This window comes from Cotesia typhae, unplaced genomic scaffold, assembly GCF_013202065.1.
Source record: "Cotesia typhae breed Kobodo isofemale line unplaced genomic scaffold, CoteBio_Ctyphae contig_4, whole genome shotgun sequence".
In the NCBI taxonomy this organism is placed as follows: Eukaryota; Metazoa; Arthropoda; class Insecta; order Hymenoptera; family Braconidae; genus Cotesia; species Cotesia typhae.
The window spans coordinates 1,214,165-1,232,143 of NW_027423748.1; the positions used below are offsets into that span (position 1 = coordinate 1,214,165).

Sequence of the window (17,979 nt, forward strand, 5' to 3'; positions counted from 1 at the left end):
CGCGTAACCATCTCGTTTTACTGGAATACCTTAGTAATGAAAAATAAACCAATACAACCCATCCCTATAATTAACCCAAGGAAGTTCCCAGAGCAAAAAGTCCTCGCTCTAGGAATTGGGCCAAAAATATACGTGTCGTGTAACTCACTCCTAGGCAATTATCAACGCTTCCTCATTGATACCGGGGGAGATGTATGCCTCATCAATGCATCCGCTTTAAAACCCGAAATAATTATCGACACCGGAAAAGCTAGGAAATTCCGAGGACTCAGTGATAGCACTTTCGAAACGTTAGGAACGACCACCTTAAAAATCCTCAATATTGATGTAGAATTTCAAGTCTGTTTGGAAGATTTACCATTCCCTGGAGTGGGAATTCTGGGAAACAACTTTTTCGAAGCTGAAAAGGCGGAAATTTCTTATGATAACCAAATCCTAGTTTTATTATACTGCCCTTCGAAACCGACACCCTTTAGCTTCGAAACAAAGCCTTCTTCCAGCTACACCTTACCACCTCGAATGAGTGTATCAATATCAGTACCAATCCAAGAGTTTGAAAAAGACGAAGGATACCTCCCCGAATGAACCTTCCAAAAGGGGTACTCGGAGGAGAAGCCGTTGTCAAGGTAAATGACGGGTATGCCATGTGCATGGTCATCAACCTCAATTCAAACCCAGTAGATATCGATATAGGACCTCAAACACTCGAAGAATTCGAATTCGATAACCCTAGTTCAGAGGGGGATGAATCCGACGACTCTTCTATAGAAAACTCCAACCGTGTAATAGACAAACAAGAACGTATTAAGATCTTACTTCAGAAAATACCTGTAGATCACCTAAATCAGGAAGAAAAAGAACAAGTTCAGAATCTCATTAGAAATAATCACGACGTATTTCACCTCCCCGGAGATAAATTAGGTCGTTCCAAGAATTTCACCTGCCGGATAGAAACCACCACCAACGAACCGGTGAGAATAAAACAATATCGATTTCCCCCAGAACATCGGGAAGAAATCGCCAGGCAGGTCGAAAATCTCGAAAAACAGGGAATAATTCGAAAATCTAACTCTCCGTACAACTCACCCTTGTGGATCGTACCAAAAAAATCTAATGATCCTTCTATAAAAAAATATAGAATGGTTATCGACTTCAGGCAACTAAATAAAATCACTAGAGGAGATGCCTATCCTCTACCTCTAATTATCGATATTTTAGACCAGTTAGGCGACGCTAACTTCTTCAGCGTCTTCGATCTCGCCATGGGTTTCCACCAGGTCCCAATGCATCCCGCGGATGCGCCAAAAACGGCATTTTCGACCCCAGATGGCCACTGGGAATATTGTTGCATGCCTTTTGGCCTAGAATGCGCTCCATCTATCTTCCAACGAATGATGGATTCCACCTTAAGCGGGTTAAAAGGGACGGAATTATTTATTTATATCGACGATTTAGTTAGCTATGGTAAAACCCTAGAAGAACATGGGGTGAGAGTGCAAAGATTATTCAATAGATTGAGAGAAGCGGGTCACACTCTCCAACCTGAAAAATGTAAATTTCTCTGCCCGGAAGTAGACTATTTGGGTCACGTAATAACAAAAGAGGGTATAAAACCAGACCCGAAAAAATTTCATCACTCAAAAACGCGTCGCGACCTAGAAATCATACAGAAGCCAGAAAATTTATGGGACTCGCCAATTATTATCGTAGATTCATCCAAAATTTCGCGGAAAGGGCTAAGCCCATAACAGATCTTACGCGAAAAACGAAACCTTTCATATGGACTGAAGAAGCGCAAACGGCATTTGACGATATCAAAAATGCCCTCTGCAAAGATTCTTTCCTTAAATACCCAGATTTTAACAAACCTTTCATCCTAGCTGTCCATGCGTCGGACACGGGAATATCCGGAATTCTCAGTCAAGCGACGACAGTGGGGGACGATCCGGAAAAAGATGGAGAAAAAATAGTCTCTTGCGTTTCAAGGGTATTTCACGACACCGAAACCCGATACACTGACGTAGAAAAACAATGCCTTGCAATAGTTTACGCAATTCAACAATTCCGACCGTATCTACAAAAACATTTTTCTCTAATAACCAGTAGCCCTTGCGTTACCTGGTTAAGGGATAGCGCAACTGTCACCGAAAGACAAGCTAAATGGTGCTCTAAATTAAGTAGATACAAATTTAACGTCGTAGTCCGGCATAAGATCACCGAGCAATACGCGGAAGGGCTCTCTTACAACCCGGAAGGGCGTCCAGAATCACCAGAACTCACAATAAATAATAATACCGAAAATAATCCTCTAGCGTTACCGATTTCTGCTTTAACAAAACCAAAAAGATTAAATAAAAATCTCTCGGATGAAGAGGCGATCCAATCGGTCAAACGCCCCGGTCGCCCTATCGAATCAAAAAAATAGACCACGAGTCAGCAGCGCTCCCGAAGTAAGAGAAACAATTGCCTTTCGACTTAGGAAAAGAGAAATGGGAAAAACACGAGTCCCACCAAAAGTGAATTATCACGAAACCAGCGATCTAGATATAACCTCAGAAGATCCGAAGATTCAAGAAGCCGGAAATGAAGAACAGGGGGACGACGAGGTTTTCCTGCCAGGACCAAGCACAAGTAATAAAACACCCATCGGGAGAGAGCTCTAGAGAAAATCCGACGAGAAGAAGCGATATTCAACTACACTCCCCAAGAGTTAGCCGAATTAAAACGAACAAGTCCTGAGACAGCAAAAACAATCCGCCAAGCACTCAGCAAAATGCCTCCACTCTGGAGTAATGAAGAAGACTCGTTAGACAATGACACTGCAACCGAAATTAATGTCGACGAATTTCTAAGAGACAACAGCGAAAACCCTGAGGAAGGATCAAGCAGCGATATCAGTCCAGAAGAAACCGGAAAAAGCGGAGATTCCAGCGGAGCAGAAAAGCCCATCATCATAGAACCAGAGCCCTCGACTGAAACAGACGACATTAATTTCAGAAACGTCACCGATACGTACGATAGAAACGAGTCAAACATAAATACTTTCACTCCCCAGAACGTAAACAGATCGTGATTCGCGGGATATTTAGGAGACGGTCCAGAACCCCGAACCCTAATCTTCGGAAGAGTCCTCATTCCCGATGAATTAGCGGCCATGGGGATCCATTATGACCGTGTTAGCGGCCAAATCGTAGACGAAAACGGCGAAGCAATAACCGAAAGGGCCGGAACCGTATCGGCCAACCCCAATAACACACTTATCGAAACGGAATCAAAACTAAATAATTCACAGGTTAATAATAATATTAAATCACTTAGCAATTCGGAAAAGCCTAGCAATTCCAATAAAATTAGACGCGAAACAACTACAAGCGGGAATAAAACAGTGGGGGATGACGTAGGGAACAGCCGATTCGGACCACCATTTGTCGCCTACGACCCTCCAACTTTCGAAGAGGCTGAAGATATTTTTGCTGAAAGGCGCCATCGACCAAGAATATCTTCACCCTCGAGTTCAGACGAAAGTATACCGCCAAAAGGGTCCGACATAAAAATCAAATTTTCAACCAGCCGAGACGGGCTTACTTACGCTCGAGACCACTTAGTACACTTTTTAGCAGCTGATTGCGAAATAATAAAACCCGTAGCGAAGCTGCTCCGCGACTTAAAATTTATAAATGCCGATGACCTTCACGCCTCAAAGCCTACAAAGGGGGACGTATTCGTCACCAAGCTAGGTCGTTGTAAAATCTTTACGGTATTTATCAAAACAAAACATTTCGAAAAATTAGACCCTATCGACCTGATCGAAGGATTGAGAAATCTTCGACAGTCAATGCACAAACACGACATTCATTCGTTTCGCTGTGCAAAGCAGGGGGACGAATTTGACGACTTAGACATAAAAGCCTATTTATTACACGAACTAAGAGACTGTCCAATAACAATTACCTTGTGCGAAGGGAACGTCGAGGTACCAGACGAATCCCTTCGAACAAAAATAATTGAGGAAAATCATAACAGCCTAATAGGGGGCCATAAAGGTGTGGTAAAAACATATTGGCGTATTCGCGAAAAATATTACTGGCCAGGAATGAAAGATAAAATCTACAATTATATACGAGCATGCGAGATATGCCAGAAAAATAAACTCACGCGAATAAAAACCAAACAGCCTATGTTCATCACAGACACACCCTTCGAACCTTTCGAAAAAATTAGTATAGATACGGTAGGACCCCTGCCCATGACCCCTGACGGAAATGTACACATCCTAACGATCCAGGATAATTTTTCTAAAGCAGCTGCGGCAGTTCCTCTCCCTGATATCAGAGCAGTAACTGTTGCAGATGCCCTGTTAAATCATTATATCGCTCTTTATGGGTGCCCTCGCGTAATTCTATCAGATAAGGGCACCTCATTTACAAGCAAATTAATTCAACAGCTAGCCAAAGCACTGAGAATTCAAAGAATAACAACTTCCTCCTACTATCCACAATCGAACGGAGCCTTGGAACGATCTCACCAGCCTTTAATCGACTACCTCCGGGCTTATGTAGATAAATTCAGTAACTAGGATCGGTATGTCCCAATGGCAATGTTGAATTATAACACCACCGTGCACACAGCCACAAAATTTACACTATACGAAATTTTGTACGGAAGAAAAGCCCGAAGTCCAACTCAATTTCCGGACTTCAGTAAAATCGAATCATATAACGATTATCTAGCAGACTTAATTAGTCGAATTTCCGAAATTCAACGAATATCTGCGGAAAATTTAACGAAAGCTAAACACGAGTCAAAAATCCGATTTGACAAACATATACACCCGCAAAATTTAACGTAGGAGACTTCGTGTATACGTTAAAAGAACCTAGAAAAAATAAATTAGATCATTACTATACTGGCCCATACAAAATAGTGGAAATAAACGAAATGGGGAATTTAATAATAGAAAAAGAAAACGGAAAACGGAAATTAATCCACCCAAATAAGGCTAAAACAGCCAGCCGCGAAAATTTCGACTAAAAAGAACTTAGATTGTTTGTTTCAGTAAATATACATATAGACGCAGAAATCTACATAAAAAAAAAAAAAATTATGATAACTCCACCACTTCTCCTCCTGGGAATCGCACACCTGGCATGGGGAGCTGACGAGGTGAAAATAAAACCAATGGAAGCGAATCCGGGCATACTATACGACCCATTCAAAAGAGTCCACCTCATCAGAGAAGAATGGCAAATCATCAGCTCAATAAACATCAAAAACCGAGGTAAACCTTTACCCCTACCTAAATCAAAATATATGGGAAGCTTATGGAATATGTTCTCAAAAATTCAATCATTCATCCTGTATGTCGTACCTGAGAATCAACACACACCGGGAAATATATGCCGAAATTGAGCAAGCAAAACACCGGCTAAGGCAATTCCTCGAAGATCCTCAACTCGAAGAACTACATCCACAGAATCGCACAAAAAGAGCACCATGGTTCGGCTTCGTAGGCTCGATTGCGCGAAAACTATTCGGAACCATGGACTACAGCGACAAAGAACATATCTCCAACGAACTAGACAAGTTATATCAAGACAACAAGGAACTCGCACACCTATCTCAAAATAACACCCACATTATTAAGAGCGAAATCAACGAAATCCTCAAACACGAAATAAATATAACCAACCGAATCAAAGAATTAGCAAAAAGTTCAGCATCTCTGCAACAAACAACGAATAAACAAATAACTGACATGCAAAGGATTCAACTGTTCTCAATGATCGGCAATGAAAATATTCACCGAATGACTAACCACCTAAGAACTCTTAATAATGCAGAAAAATCCATAGAGGAAGCAAAATGGGGAAAACTGACCTACCTAACGGTGTCAGCTAAACAACTAAACCAAGCCACCGCGGATATGATCAAAAAACATCCGACCTTAAATCCGCCACAACCCCTGGACTACATGGACATCAGCACGCTAGCGAAGGTGTCGAAAGTAGAAACAGGAAAATCGAACGGCCACTTCCTGATAATAATAACCGTACCACTCCTCGACCAGACGCCGTGGTTATCATATGAACTAAAATCACTTCCCAAGGCCGAGAAAATCGGAGATCAATTATCAACATTGACAATTCAGCCTACGTCAGAATATCTAATGACGGAACCTGCATTCGAAGAATATTTCCTCGCTGAACAAGATTGCGTGGACCACTGCAAACCCATTGGACCAGATATGGCCTGCCCAACCGACATTCCAACAAAAATAACGAAACTAGAAAAAGAAGTAGATTGTGAAATGGAGTTACTCATAAATCCAAAAACAGAAAATCTCAGAGAGTGCAACGTAAGAATAATCGAAAAATGTAAACTAACTTGGATAAAAATGAACGAGAAAAACACGTGGGCATACTCAACGTGTAAAGAAGAAAACATCCAGTGGAAATGCCCAGAACTAACTACCGGAAACACCATAATCAACGGAATCGGACTAATACACCTACAACAAGGATGCCAAGCAAACTGCAACCAATATAAAGTCCGAGGAACAGCTAGAGATTCAACAAACATAGAAATTATCGCACCAAGTTTCAATCTATCTCTCGAAACGTTAAACTCGAGTATCATATTTAACAACGAAAATCCCAATCTACTAACAAAACTTTCAAACCCAGCTACAATCATCGATAAATTCGAACCTTGGGGTCAAGGGCTAGAAGAAAATGAAGAAGAAAAAATGTCATTAATAGCACTAGATCACCAAAATGAAGAAATAAATAAGAAAATAACCATCGGATCGGTATCAACAATCGGAATATTATCGATCATTATAAGCGGGTTCGCAATACAAAAGCTCATTCGTCGATGCCTACTAAAAACACGACAGAACAACAAAATAATCGAAAAGCCAGTCGTTATAGAAGTGAAAACAACAAAAGAAAAAACGACATCACCGTCGAAAGTCAATGAATCACTCCCAGAGAAATCTGAAACCAACGAAGAAGGAAGCTCACCGAGTAAGCAAACAACGACTGAAGAAGCGCCCGAGAACAACGAGAAACCAAAGAAGTCGAAAACATTCCGACTAAAAGACTACAAATCACCGATCTAGACAAACCGAACATCAACATCGTGGAAAATAAGATCAACATTAAAGAATTGTTAATCATAAAACCGATGGCTCATTTTGGGGAAAACCGAAAATTGATAAAGTAAACCATTAATAATAAAAATCTTCCAATGACATTTTGCCTTATGAAATTTTAAAATAGCCAAAAACGAGTCAACGGTTTTCACATCAATATTTCTAAGAGAAAGAGATAGTAAAATGTAAAACAAATTTTCTCTTAATCTACAAAATTTTTTCTTATTTTACAAAATTTTTTTTGCGACCATAAGACTCACAAGACCGAAGATAAATTTACCTCCGGCCTTGAGGGGACGAGTGGAAACAGCGCAAAACCTCAATTGAAAATTTTTTTTCTCGCTTTTCTTTATATATAATATAAATTTAACATAAAATTTTCCTTTTCCATTTTACTATCACTATATCATACATTAAGAATTTTATTTTTCTATATACTATCCAATTATTCAATTAGTTAATTACATTCAATATTAAATCCATATAAAACTTATATTAAGAACCCAATTATACACTATTTAAAATTCATATCACCTATATGTAACCAATTATCATGTTTAGTCATATTATTATCTATTATTATGTCAAACTATTAAATATTTAACTATTAAATATATACACCCAACAATTTCCATATACAAAATTCTTACTTCGTTTTATATGAAAATTCTATTTCAGAGCTAACGTCACTCATACAAAATTTCTTCAAAAATTTTTTTTTTATAATTCAAAACGATTAACTTAAAAGTTTAGTATTTAATAATCAAAAATAAAATAGGAAAAGAGAACTAGAAGAGGCATCTAGCGTTAAACGTAACGAGCTATTAAGTCCAGCGGAGTAGCTTATCGACGCCTGCTTCATCGCAACCGCCTCTCGGCAAGCCACGCCCACAACCGCGTTACCGCATGGGTATACATATAATACAGGTATACACATATAATTACGAATACACTTCTCTCTCTCTCACACTCTTCTAAACTAAACCTTTAAGAAATTTTCCTCACTACCTAAACCTAAATTATCTAACTAAATTACTATAGTTAACTATTTTATTAATCAATTATTAAAATACCGTTAAACTCTACTTACCTTTTTTTTTTTTCTAAATAGGATTAATTTTGAAAAAAAAAAAAAAAAAAGGAGAACGTACAGGAAACAAAAATGAGAAAACAATACGAAATAAAAAGAAATAATCTTTATTTTTCAAAAAAAAAAAAAAAGAATTTTTATATTTCTTTTACATAAGTTTTCACATAAAAATAAAAGAGAAGGCGTCCAGCTCTCGGCGGAAGCGATGTCACCCGACACGCCTGGCCTGCAAAAAAAAAAAAAAAAAAAAGGGGGAAAAACAATTAAATCCTAAAGTTTTTTTTTCTAAATAATAACTATGAAGCATCACGCAACATACCTCTATCCCATGGCGACCAAATCATTAAAGACCGTCTCGATCAAGGCGATCCTTAACCGATCGATGTCCTCGTGGTTGGCGGCAAGCACTTCTTCAAAGTCCTGAACCTCAGCTACCATCGCTAGGTCCTGGAACGCGAAGAAGACAACTGCATCCACGACCTCGGGAGGCAGAGAGCCAAACAGGGTCACCAGGCATGAAGCCGAAAATAAGGCCTCTCTCGGATGGATAGGACGAGCCAACCCGGCTAAGAGACGAATCGCCCTTCTCAAATCCTGAAAAAAAAAAAGAAAAAAAAAAAAATAAAAATAAATAAAATATATTTTTTTTATTTTCCTATATACAAATTTTCGTTATCAATTTTAAAATAATGCTTTACTTACCCTCTCCCCATACATCATTAGGACCATCTGGTACCAGGTACCATAGCCTTCAAAATTCACCTCACAAGTATACATATTTTTATTTTTTTTGAGGAGAATATCCTTACAACAGGCCACGGTTTGAAGTACACTAACACTCAACCCGACTACGCGAACTCGAGAAGCAAAAAAAAAAAAAAAAAAAAAAAAAAATAATTTGTCAGCAAAATATGTACAATGCGATGCATTGCAAAATTAAAATATGAATTAAACTTAATTACAAGCACTAGATGACTCCTACTGTTACTCTTTTCATTATATCAAATTATATTAAGTTAAATCAAAATTTGTAAGTGGCTCTCGCTTATGGGGAAGGTGGCCATAGGAAAACCGAAAAACTATACTAGCTTCTCGCTTTTCCGGGGAATGTTATGTCCACCCCAAAATTTTTCTTTAAATTTAAATCACCCGCGCAGATGGAAGACTTCTCATGCGCGAAAGCCACAATAAAATATAAGCTACGCGACTGCTGGTTGACTAGCAGGGACTTCTGCAATCTCAGCACCGCGAGTATTTAAAAAGGCGATCAACAGCCAACGCCTTGTCTTTGATCAAGTAATTCGACTTCCGCGTTTAGTTGACGGACCCGTGCCTTGTAAAAGTCACTTATCTTAATTTGCTCTGCACTTAGGACGAGTTCAGACTTGGTTCAACTGGCAGGCCACGTATTGGTCTTTGAGCAATTAATTCGACTTCCGCGTTTAATTGACGGACCCGTGCCTTGTAAAAATCACTCATCTTAATTTGCTCTGCACTTAAGACGAGTTCAGATTCGGTTCAACCAGCAGGCCACGTATTAGTTATTAGTTCTAAAAATCTAGAGAACCGGAATCTCAAAGTTCTAATTTGCTCTGCACTTAGGCGAGAATCCGGGCAGTAAGTTTAAATAAAATACCACTAAAAAGCTAAATTTGCGCACTTTACCCTACGGGGGACTGGAGGACGTTAGCTCATTTAAATTACTAAAATTCATTAAATTAAATTCTTTAAAATCCAAATTGTGAAAGTGTAAGTTTTAATGTTAATAAAAATAAATCTCAATTAAAGTGAAATCAGTTTCCAACAAGTCATTTCATAAAGTAAGAAGCCCGAAATATAAGCAGCCCAAATCCACCCTACTCCATCCGCTGCGAGAACCAACCAAAGGGCCCAATCAAGGAACAGGCACTAACAGCTGCCCTAAAATCACGGATCTGACCATCAATAAAGTTCCCATAACAGTAAGTACATCTACTCTCAATAAATCCGTGAACAGTCTCAAACGAAGGCGTGGTAAATTCGTACTTCGAAAACGTCCCACATAAATAATTAAAACAACGGAATTAAAACCTCCGTTGTGTATTCTTTAAATTGTTAGTCCAAACCTCCACCGTTTACGCTACCGCTCTAAAAACGCCCTTGGACATAACATGTGCATTTACTTTGTTAGTTATTCTCAACTATTTCATTTTTTTTATATGAATAATAATTGACTTCGATTAATAAATTAATTTTTATGAAAATGAAGTTAGCTGACATTTCAAAATTTTTAGAAACTTTTTACCGAAAAAATTTCAAACAATTAAAAAAAAAATATCGCATGTTAAAAACTTGAAAAATTATAAGTGCAATTTTTTATAAATATCTTTTTAGTTGTAATTTAATTAAAAAAAAAAAATCAAAAATTTTTAGATGTCAGCTAACTCCAGTGTCATATTAATTTTTATGTTCACTACATGAATATAAACATAAAACATAACCATTTTTTTCTGCGTTATTACTCAACTTACAGATTTTTTAATAATGAAAATTAATCCCAATACATACCTATTGAACGTCACAATAATATAAACAGTATCCAATAATCACACTTTTTATCTTTTTTCACTCACTTTTAAATATTTTTGTCGTAATTAGTTATCAATTTTGTAATCAAAAAACATAAGAATCATCCCAGTTTTATGTTTACGTTTTGACTGAGTGCGTGGGCTTGGTACCCTTGGCACGAAGCTCAAGAAAAGGTTACACTGCTTTGCGCGTGCGCGTGGGGGAATTCATGTCCTTTATGTACCACCAAGACGTACTAGAATATCATGTAACCCTCCGTACCCTGAAATGTACCATATTTGTGTGTGAATGTTTGTATATGTGATCACAAGGCAGCACTGATTGGACGATTAGACGGATTGTGGTGCTGGTAAACGTAAGACGGTTAGAACAGTGAAATCCGTGAAATAAAAGTCGCTCACACTCACACTGTTGTATAGACCGGTGATATTGAATTCTTTATTGTTATGTAAAAGCCCCTGTTTGAAAATAAATATTAAATATTCCTATTTAAATTTATTATAAAAATACACTGTTTTTACTAATAATTTTGGTGTTGAATATAGTTATATAAATACATATATTTATATAAATACATGCATTTATAATTAATCTCACTATACTCGCGCTTTAGTTTAACCCTTTCTTTGTCGTAAAGAACGCTATTTTATGCATCATTCATTGAATTAAAAATGGCGAGTAAGTATTTAGAAATTTTTTTATAATAAATGATGATTTGTTGTATTTTAAAATATATTCTTATAGTAAACAATTTTTTTTCAATTTTTAGCACTTAAATGGGCTGGTATTCTTCTAAAAAACAGCAACCAAAAAGTTGTTGTTTCTATCAACAAAATACATAAATTCGATCCTAACAATTACAAACCAAATAAACTTTATAAGATCGATACTAATAAAGGTACTGAAGAGGGTTTTGTTAAACTACTCGCAGGTAAAATAAATTAGTTTCTTTTTATTGTAAAATTTTTTGTCGTTAAATATTATATTTTTAAATGTGTTCTTCGAAAATAATTATTTAATTTATTTCAATATTTTTTCGTACACGTCAGAGATTTTTTATTTTAGTAATTTAGGCACAGTCAAAATTTTAATTTCCTTTTAATGTTGATTTTATAAGTGATAGACAGTGCAGTAACAGTAGCCAAAAAAAAATTTTAATAGACCATCAACACGCTACAACCATAAAATTTTAATTTTATAAATCTTCTAAATCGTTATTACCATTAATGAACTTAATATAAATTCTTATGCATCAGTTTACTGTTCTCAATTTAAAAAAATTTTAATTTTACTATGTGTGGTGATTTTTGTAGTAATGATTTTTGTGTGGTGATGTTTAACATTATTCACTATCCCATTATCATTAATATCTGTTTGTTAAAAGATAACGATAGTTTATTTTTATTTTTTGACAAATTATTATAAACATAGTATTTTTTCTAATGATGATTCTTTTACATAAGTTCTTATGTGTAATTTTATACTTTCAGAAACAAAAGATCAAGCGATAAGTACTTTGACTTCGAGAAGAACCGTTCCTCCATCAAAAAAAGCAATTATTGATGCTTCTGAGACTGACGAGCATGATGTTATTAATAAAAAAAAAAATTGGTAAAGAGAATAATTTATGCACGCAAGATGAATTGCAAGAAAAAATGAATAAACTCGTTTATCAGTCAAAAAAGGTAATTCATTTCTCTATTCTTAAAGAAAGCGTTGAATTTTTATGGTCAATAGTTATCACATAAACCATGACTACTTATGATACGAATAAATGTTGATTTTAGTATATTAGTATATTAATATTGTTAATTTTCAGCGCACTCAACAGATAAAAAAAAGTAACGAACAGCCACCAACTAAAAAAATTAAAGTCGTCAGCGACAATAAAGTATTACTTCCGCACGCATCATTGGTAAAGTTTATATTATATCCTATTATAAATTTTCGAAAATCATGCGAAAATTACATGCGTACTCACTACAGTTTATAGAAATTTTAAAATTTATAAGTATTTTTTAGTTCAACAATCAATTATTTATCGAGTAATACATAAAATCAATGATTGTGTAGCTTCCTTTAAAATCCGTTATTGTCAAGATCAAATCACTTGAAAATAAATCTCACAGCAATTTCTTTAATCTCTCTGAAAGCTATAGTAAAATTTTGATTTGAGCTCAGTAAATTAAAATTTCTTAAAATTCTTTATAAATAATTTTTTGAAAAATGTTTGAACGATATATTCAAACATTTTTCATCAAGTCATTAGTTTTTTCCAGTAATCGGAAAAAAAAGTTATCTATTTTCGTAATCTGATTAAAAAAAAAAAAAAAAAAAAAAATAGTAAATATAAAAAATGTATTACTAAGCTCTTTCAAAATTAGTAATTAGAAAAAAGTTTTTTTTTTAAATAAGTACATTTTGTTCAAAAATGTTACTAATTATTTTTTGGGGCTACCCCTCTTTATATCTCAGAAATAACATCTCGAGACAATAATATCTCAACAATAACATCTCAAATATAAATGTCTCTGTGCAATTTTGAATTTTTCGCCGATTTTATGCTCGAAAATAGGCCAAAACACACGAGATATTATCGTCTGAGATATGATTGCCGAGATATATTCACCAAGATATTGAAGGCTGAGAAATTATGAGGGGTCACCATTTTTGAGAAAATGTTAATTAGAAAACAAAATTATTCATTCTTTTGAAAAAAGAAGTTATAGTATTTCGTTGAACAATTTGACTAATTTTTAAAATTAGTCAATAATAAGTAAAAGAGTATTACTAATATTTTCTGTAATTATTACTGCTTTTCTTGTAAACGTTAAAATTTCCTTATACTGAATAATTGTAAACTGTTGCATTTTTTGAACTTATGCTATTGAGAAAAATTACTTATTTTTTATAGATAATTATTAATTAAAAAAATAAATACTAATATCTTTTCAATAGTTATTAATTTTTTAGAAAAATTAATATTATTTGTCTGCTAATTATTATTCTGGTGAAAATAATGTATTTTACTAGTTTTTTACTAGTTTACTAATTTTCAAAAAAATAAGAAATATCGAAATCGTTGATTAAAAATCGATATTGGTTTTTTCTACGGTATGTAGCATCTAAAGTATCTTCAATGACTATCTAAAGTTTTGCTGGGTGTATTTATATAAAAAATCTATTAGAATTTGTATTACATAAAAGTTATAATATATGTAAAGAGACATGTCGAGATCATTTTATGCTAATTAACTCAAAACTGTCAAAGATCAAAATACAAGGTTTCACCGTAAATTTGTGAATTAGATTAAACAAAAAAAGGCATGTGATTTAGAGTAATTTCAAGAATTCATTTTTTTTATCACACACCTTTTTGAGTGGTGAATGTTAATTTTGAGTACATGTTAAATGATAGTCTAGTTTTAATTTAAATTATTATAACAATTCATTGTAATAGCTTGATCATTTTTTCCGCGAAAAATTGAAAGTCAAAACATAATGGATTTTTGCTGACTGAAAAAAAATTTGTAACTTAATATATAAATTTATGGAATTAATAAAATTTATAATTTTTGGTATTTTTTCAGCATTCCGGTAAATTGTTGGAAGAAAAAACCAAGGGTACCCTAGGTGTAAAAAACTTGCCACTATCAAGAAGTTCGTTAGTGAATAATGTAAATATATAAATTATATTCTCATTAATTCTGTAAGAAATTACATTATAGATTAAGTCGACAGATCATATAATCATTGGCTCTGTTTGGTAAAAAAGCAATAAGCTTTAAATATAATATTAAATTTCTATTGTTAAAGATGTAAATTAAAAAAATGGCAATTTTCATTATTTTTTTTCGAATAACTTAACAATGTAAAATAATAGCTTTTTTCTGACAATAATATGTCAAAGGTGATGAAGTTATCCTAAAAATGACTTTTTGTATACAATCCCGGTAGTTTTTTTTTATAATTATTATGAAATCTACTTCCATTTCGGCTGCCGAATAGCCTTTTGTTTAGGGTTGGTACTTCCAATTTTATTCTATCAGTCTTCTATTTTTAACTTCCCGCTAAAAATCTCAGATTTTCGAAAATCGGGAAGTTATTGTTTTCACCCCGTTTTGCAAAAATCGAGTTTTCATCAGATCTCGACGTTTGAAGGTCACAGGAAGCTTCCCTGACTATCCCCGCGAGGTTGTCACTATGTCTGTCTGTCTGTATGTGTGTGTGTGTGTGTGTGTGTGTGTGTGTGTGTGTGTGTGTGTGTGTGTGTGTGTGTGTGTGTGTGTGTGTGTGTGTGTGTGTGTGTGTGTGTGTGTGTGTGTGTGTGTGTGTGTGTGTGTGTGTGTGTGTGTGTGTGTGTGTGTGTGTGTGTGTGTGTGTGTGTGTGTGTGTGTGTGTGTGTGTGTGTGTGTGTGTAAACCTCTCATAATTTTTAAATGAACTGCCTGATCGGAAAGCAATTTGCGTCACAAGGAGTGCTCGATATGTAAAAAATATTTCAAAATGAGCCCCAAGTATTTTTTACAATAATGCAAATATTTTTTGTTCATTATGAAGAATTATTTCTTGCTCTTTAGTTCGATTCATCATTGATTTTTCTAAAATAACGCGTAAAATATTTTTCAATCCCAAATCTTTGAAAGATCTCAAGATTCAAAAACTTAGAAAATATTTTTTGAAGATTACTCGATTCGTTCAAACTTGAATTCTCGTTATATTTATTAAAATTTTCTAACGTTTGACTGCGAAAAAAACATCTTTTTTTTTTAATCTATCCACATAGATAACTCCCAAATAAATTTATTCGCTTAGACCTGCTTATTAGCGGCATATAAGTTTTTTTTTTTTTTTCTTTGTAAATACTAACAGATGAGATTTCAATACCAATCGATTTTATTTTTGAAATTACATGAAATTTAGTCAATCGGACCAATCTATACACTTTCCAGGCAATTTTAAATCTATGGAATGAAACAATCCGGTTGCGATCAATCATGCCATTGAAAAGTAATGAAAGACTTATACATACACGTACATCTGAATATCATCGTTAGAATAATTAAAATTGAGGAAGTCTATCCCTGGTTAAGAATACTGATTGGAAGGAATTGAGAAGCGGTCACTCCATGCAAACTGTATATCTATATATACAAACAAAAGAATTGAAATTATTGAAAATAATTCGAATTTCATCATTTTTAATTCTTTTCAATCTATATTTTTAAACAGAATATACTTTCTCGATTTTTTGTTTTTCATAGCGGGACGTTGAAAAAATTTTGATTATATCTAGGTTACTTAAAGAGCATTGATGGCAACGATCTGAATTTCGGACCGAAAATCGGTGATGCAAATGACAAAAACCAGGTAAGCATAAAATTTTTTAATTTTCAACTAGTATTTTACAATTGGATCGTAGTGCACAGGAACAATTAAAACTCTGTTTCACCCTAAATATTTGTTGATATAAATTAAGTTGTGGGGTGATAATTTCTATTACCTTTGCAATTGTTTTTTTACTTTGACCTATAATTGATATTAAACCGAAAAAAAAATTTTTTTTTTCGTATATTCCATAGATGTTAATGTTTATAATATTTTTGTATTCACGGTGTGCTCAAGGTTGTAAGAATTAAAAGTCAAAGTCGAAATAACGGCGACGTTAATCTCCTTAACTAACAATTAATATTAAATAAAATTTCAGATATTTCTGGGTGATGATGAATGGATAACCCGTACGTTTTACGAGGCACTAATGGGAGCTAAACTTCCCAACTTTATTGAGCAGTTAGCGGACCATATATTTGGAAGAGATGTTTTATTGAAAAGTACCGTGACGGGAAAACCTTCTAATCGGTCCAAAAATGCTCCGCCAGAAGTGAAGCAGTTGGATCCACATTTACTCCAAAGAATGAGAGGTAATCATACTATTATGTTCTATTCTATTATTCTGCATGTATAATAATTTTCACGATTAATATAGTGATAACAGCGATAATTTCCATCAGGTAAAATCGGTGGATTGAGGCCTCCTGGTTCTCATACTTTTCCTAGGTTCTCCTCTCGTCTCGATATTAATTTATTTCAAGTGAATTAGAAAAAGGCTTTCTCAAGAAACTCAATTTCTAAGATAAATTATCGCTTCATTCCACAATTGTAACTAAAGAAAAAGAAATAAATATTTGGGAAATTGTCTGCGGCTTCTCTCACTGCTCGTCTCCCGACACGTCCTGTGGCTCTTGGATCTTTCGCTCGCTTTTTCAGGTCCGCATGCCCGGTTCCGGTTGTTATTACCCCCACTTACTTATTCTAGTCTTAACTAAATTTTGGCGACAGTTGACAAGCTACTGTTAGCACAGCACCCTGGGTGGCATCGATAACTTATCGGTTCTTAAGATTACCATTTACGGTTAGAAATTATTCATTATTAATTATTTGTACTTGTTTCAGGAATGTTTAAACATTGGCTCTATACATCTGTCCATGCTTGTTCTCTAACCACTTTGAAAAAAGACCAGCTCTTAGGAAAATTGGAGTGGTACCTTGGCCGTATGATTGCCGGTATCAAAAAACCAAAACCAAAGTACTACTAACGCTACTGGCGGTGTTACTAGAGATCATGACGTCGACGGTGAAGAAGGTACTATTGGTGTTATCGATAAAGGTACTCTTGATGTTGACACTGGCGACGGTGATGGTAGCGATGATGGCGTTGACGACGAAGAAAATAATGAAAATCTTGATGTTGGTGCTGAAGGCAAAGATACTGGTGTAACTATGATTGGCAGTGATGAATCGTCCGATGAACAGGACGATGATGAGGATGAGAGAGAGTTGGACTCTTTATGCGAAGATAATGTAGATGATGAGAATACTGACGATGAAAATGTTGAATCGAGTGAATCGGATGATCCTGACAAACTTGTAATCGTTGACCAATAAATTAATTAATACATTAATTATTATTATTCGTTTTTAATTATTTATGTTTTAGGTTTGGTTTCACTAAATTTAAATTTCCGATATTAATCTGCGCAGGTAGATTTTGAGAGTTCCCAAAAATGAAAATTTCCACCCAGATTTTCGAAAATCGAATTTTCATCAGATCTCGACGTTTTAAAGTCCTGGGAAGGTCTCCTGATATGTCCTACAATGACGATCGTAT

At 34.8% G+C, this 17,979-nt stretch overlaps 1 protein-coding gene across 1 annotated transcript; it reads left to right on the forward strand.

The window, feature by feature from the left end:
- The first annotated feature begins 16,071 nt into the window (after positions 1-16,071).
- Positions 16,072-17,483, forward strand: LOC141527477 (uncharacterized). Its single transcript, XM_074242991.1, has 3 exons — positions 16,072-16,181; positions 16,519-16,732; positions 17,265-17,483. The coding sequence occupies exons 2-3, from the start codon at positions 16,570-16,572 to the stop codon at positions 17,405-17,407; spliced, it is 306 nt and encodes a 101-aa protein (XP_074099092.1). The 5' UTR covers positions 16,072-16,181; positions 16,519-16,569; the 3' UTR covers positions 17,408-17,483.
- The last annotated feature ends 496 nt before the right edge of the window (positions 17,484-17,979 follow it).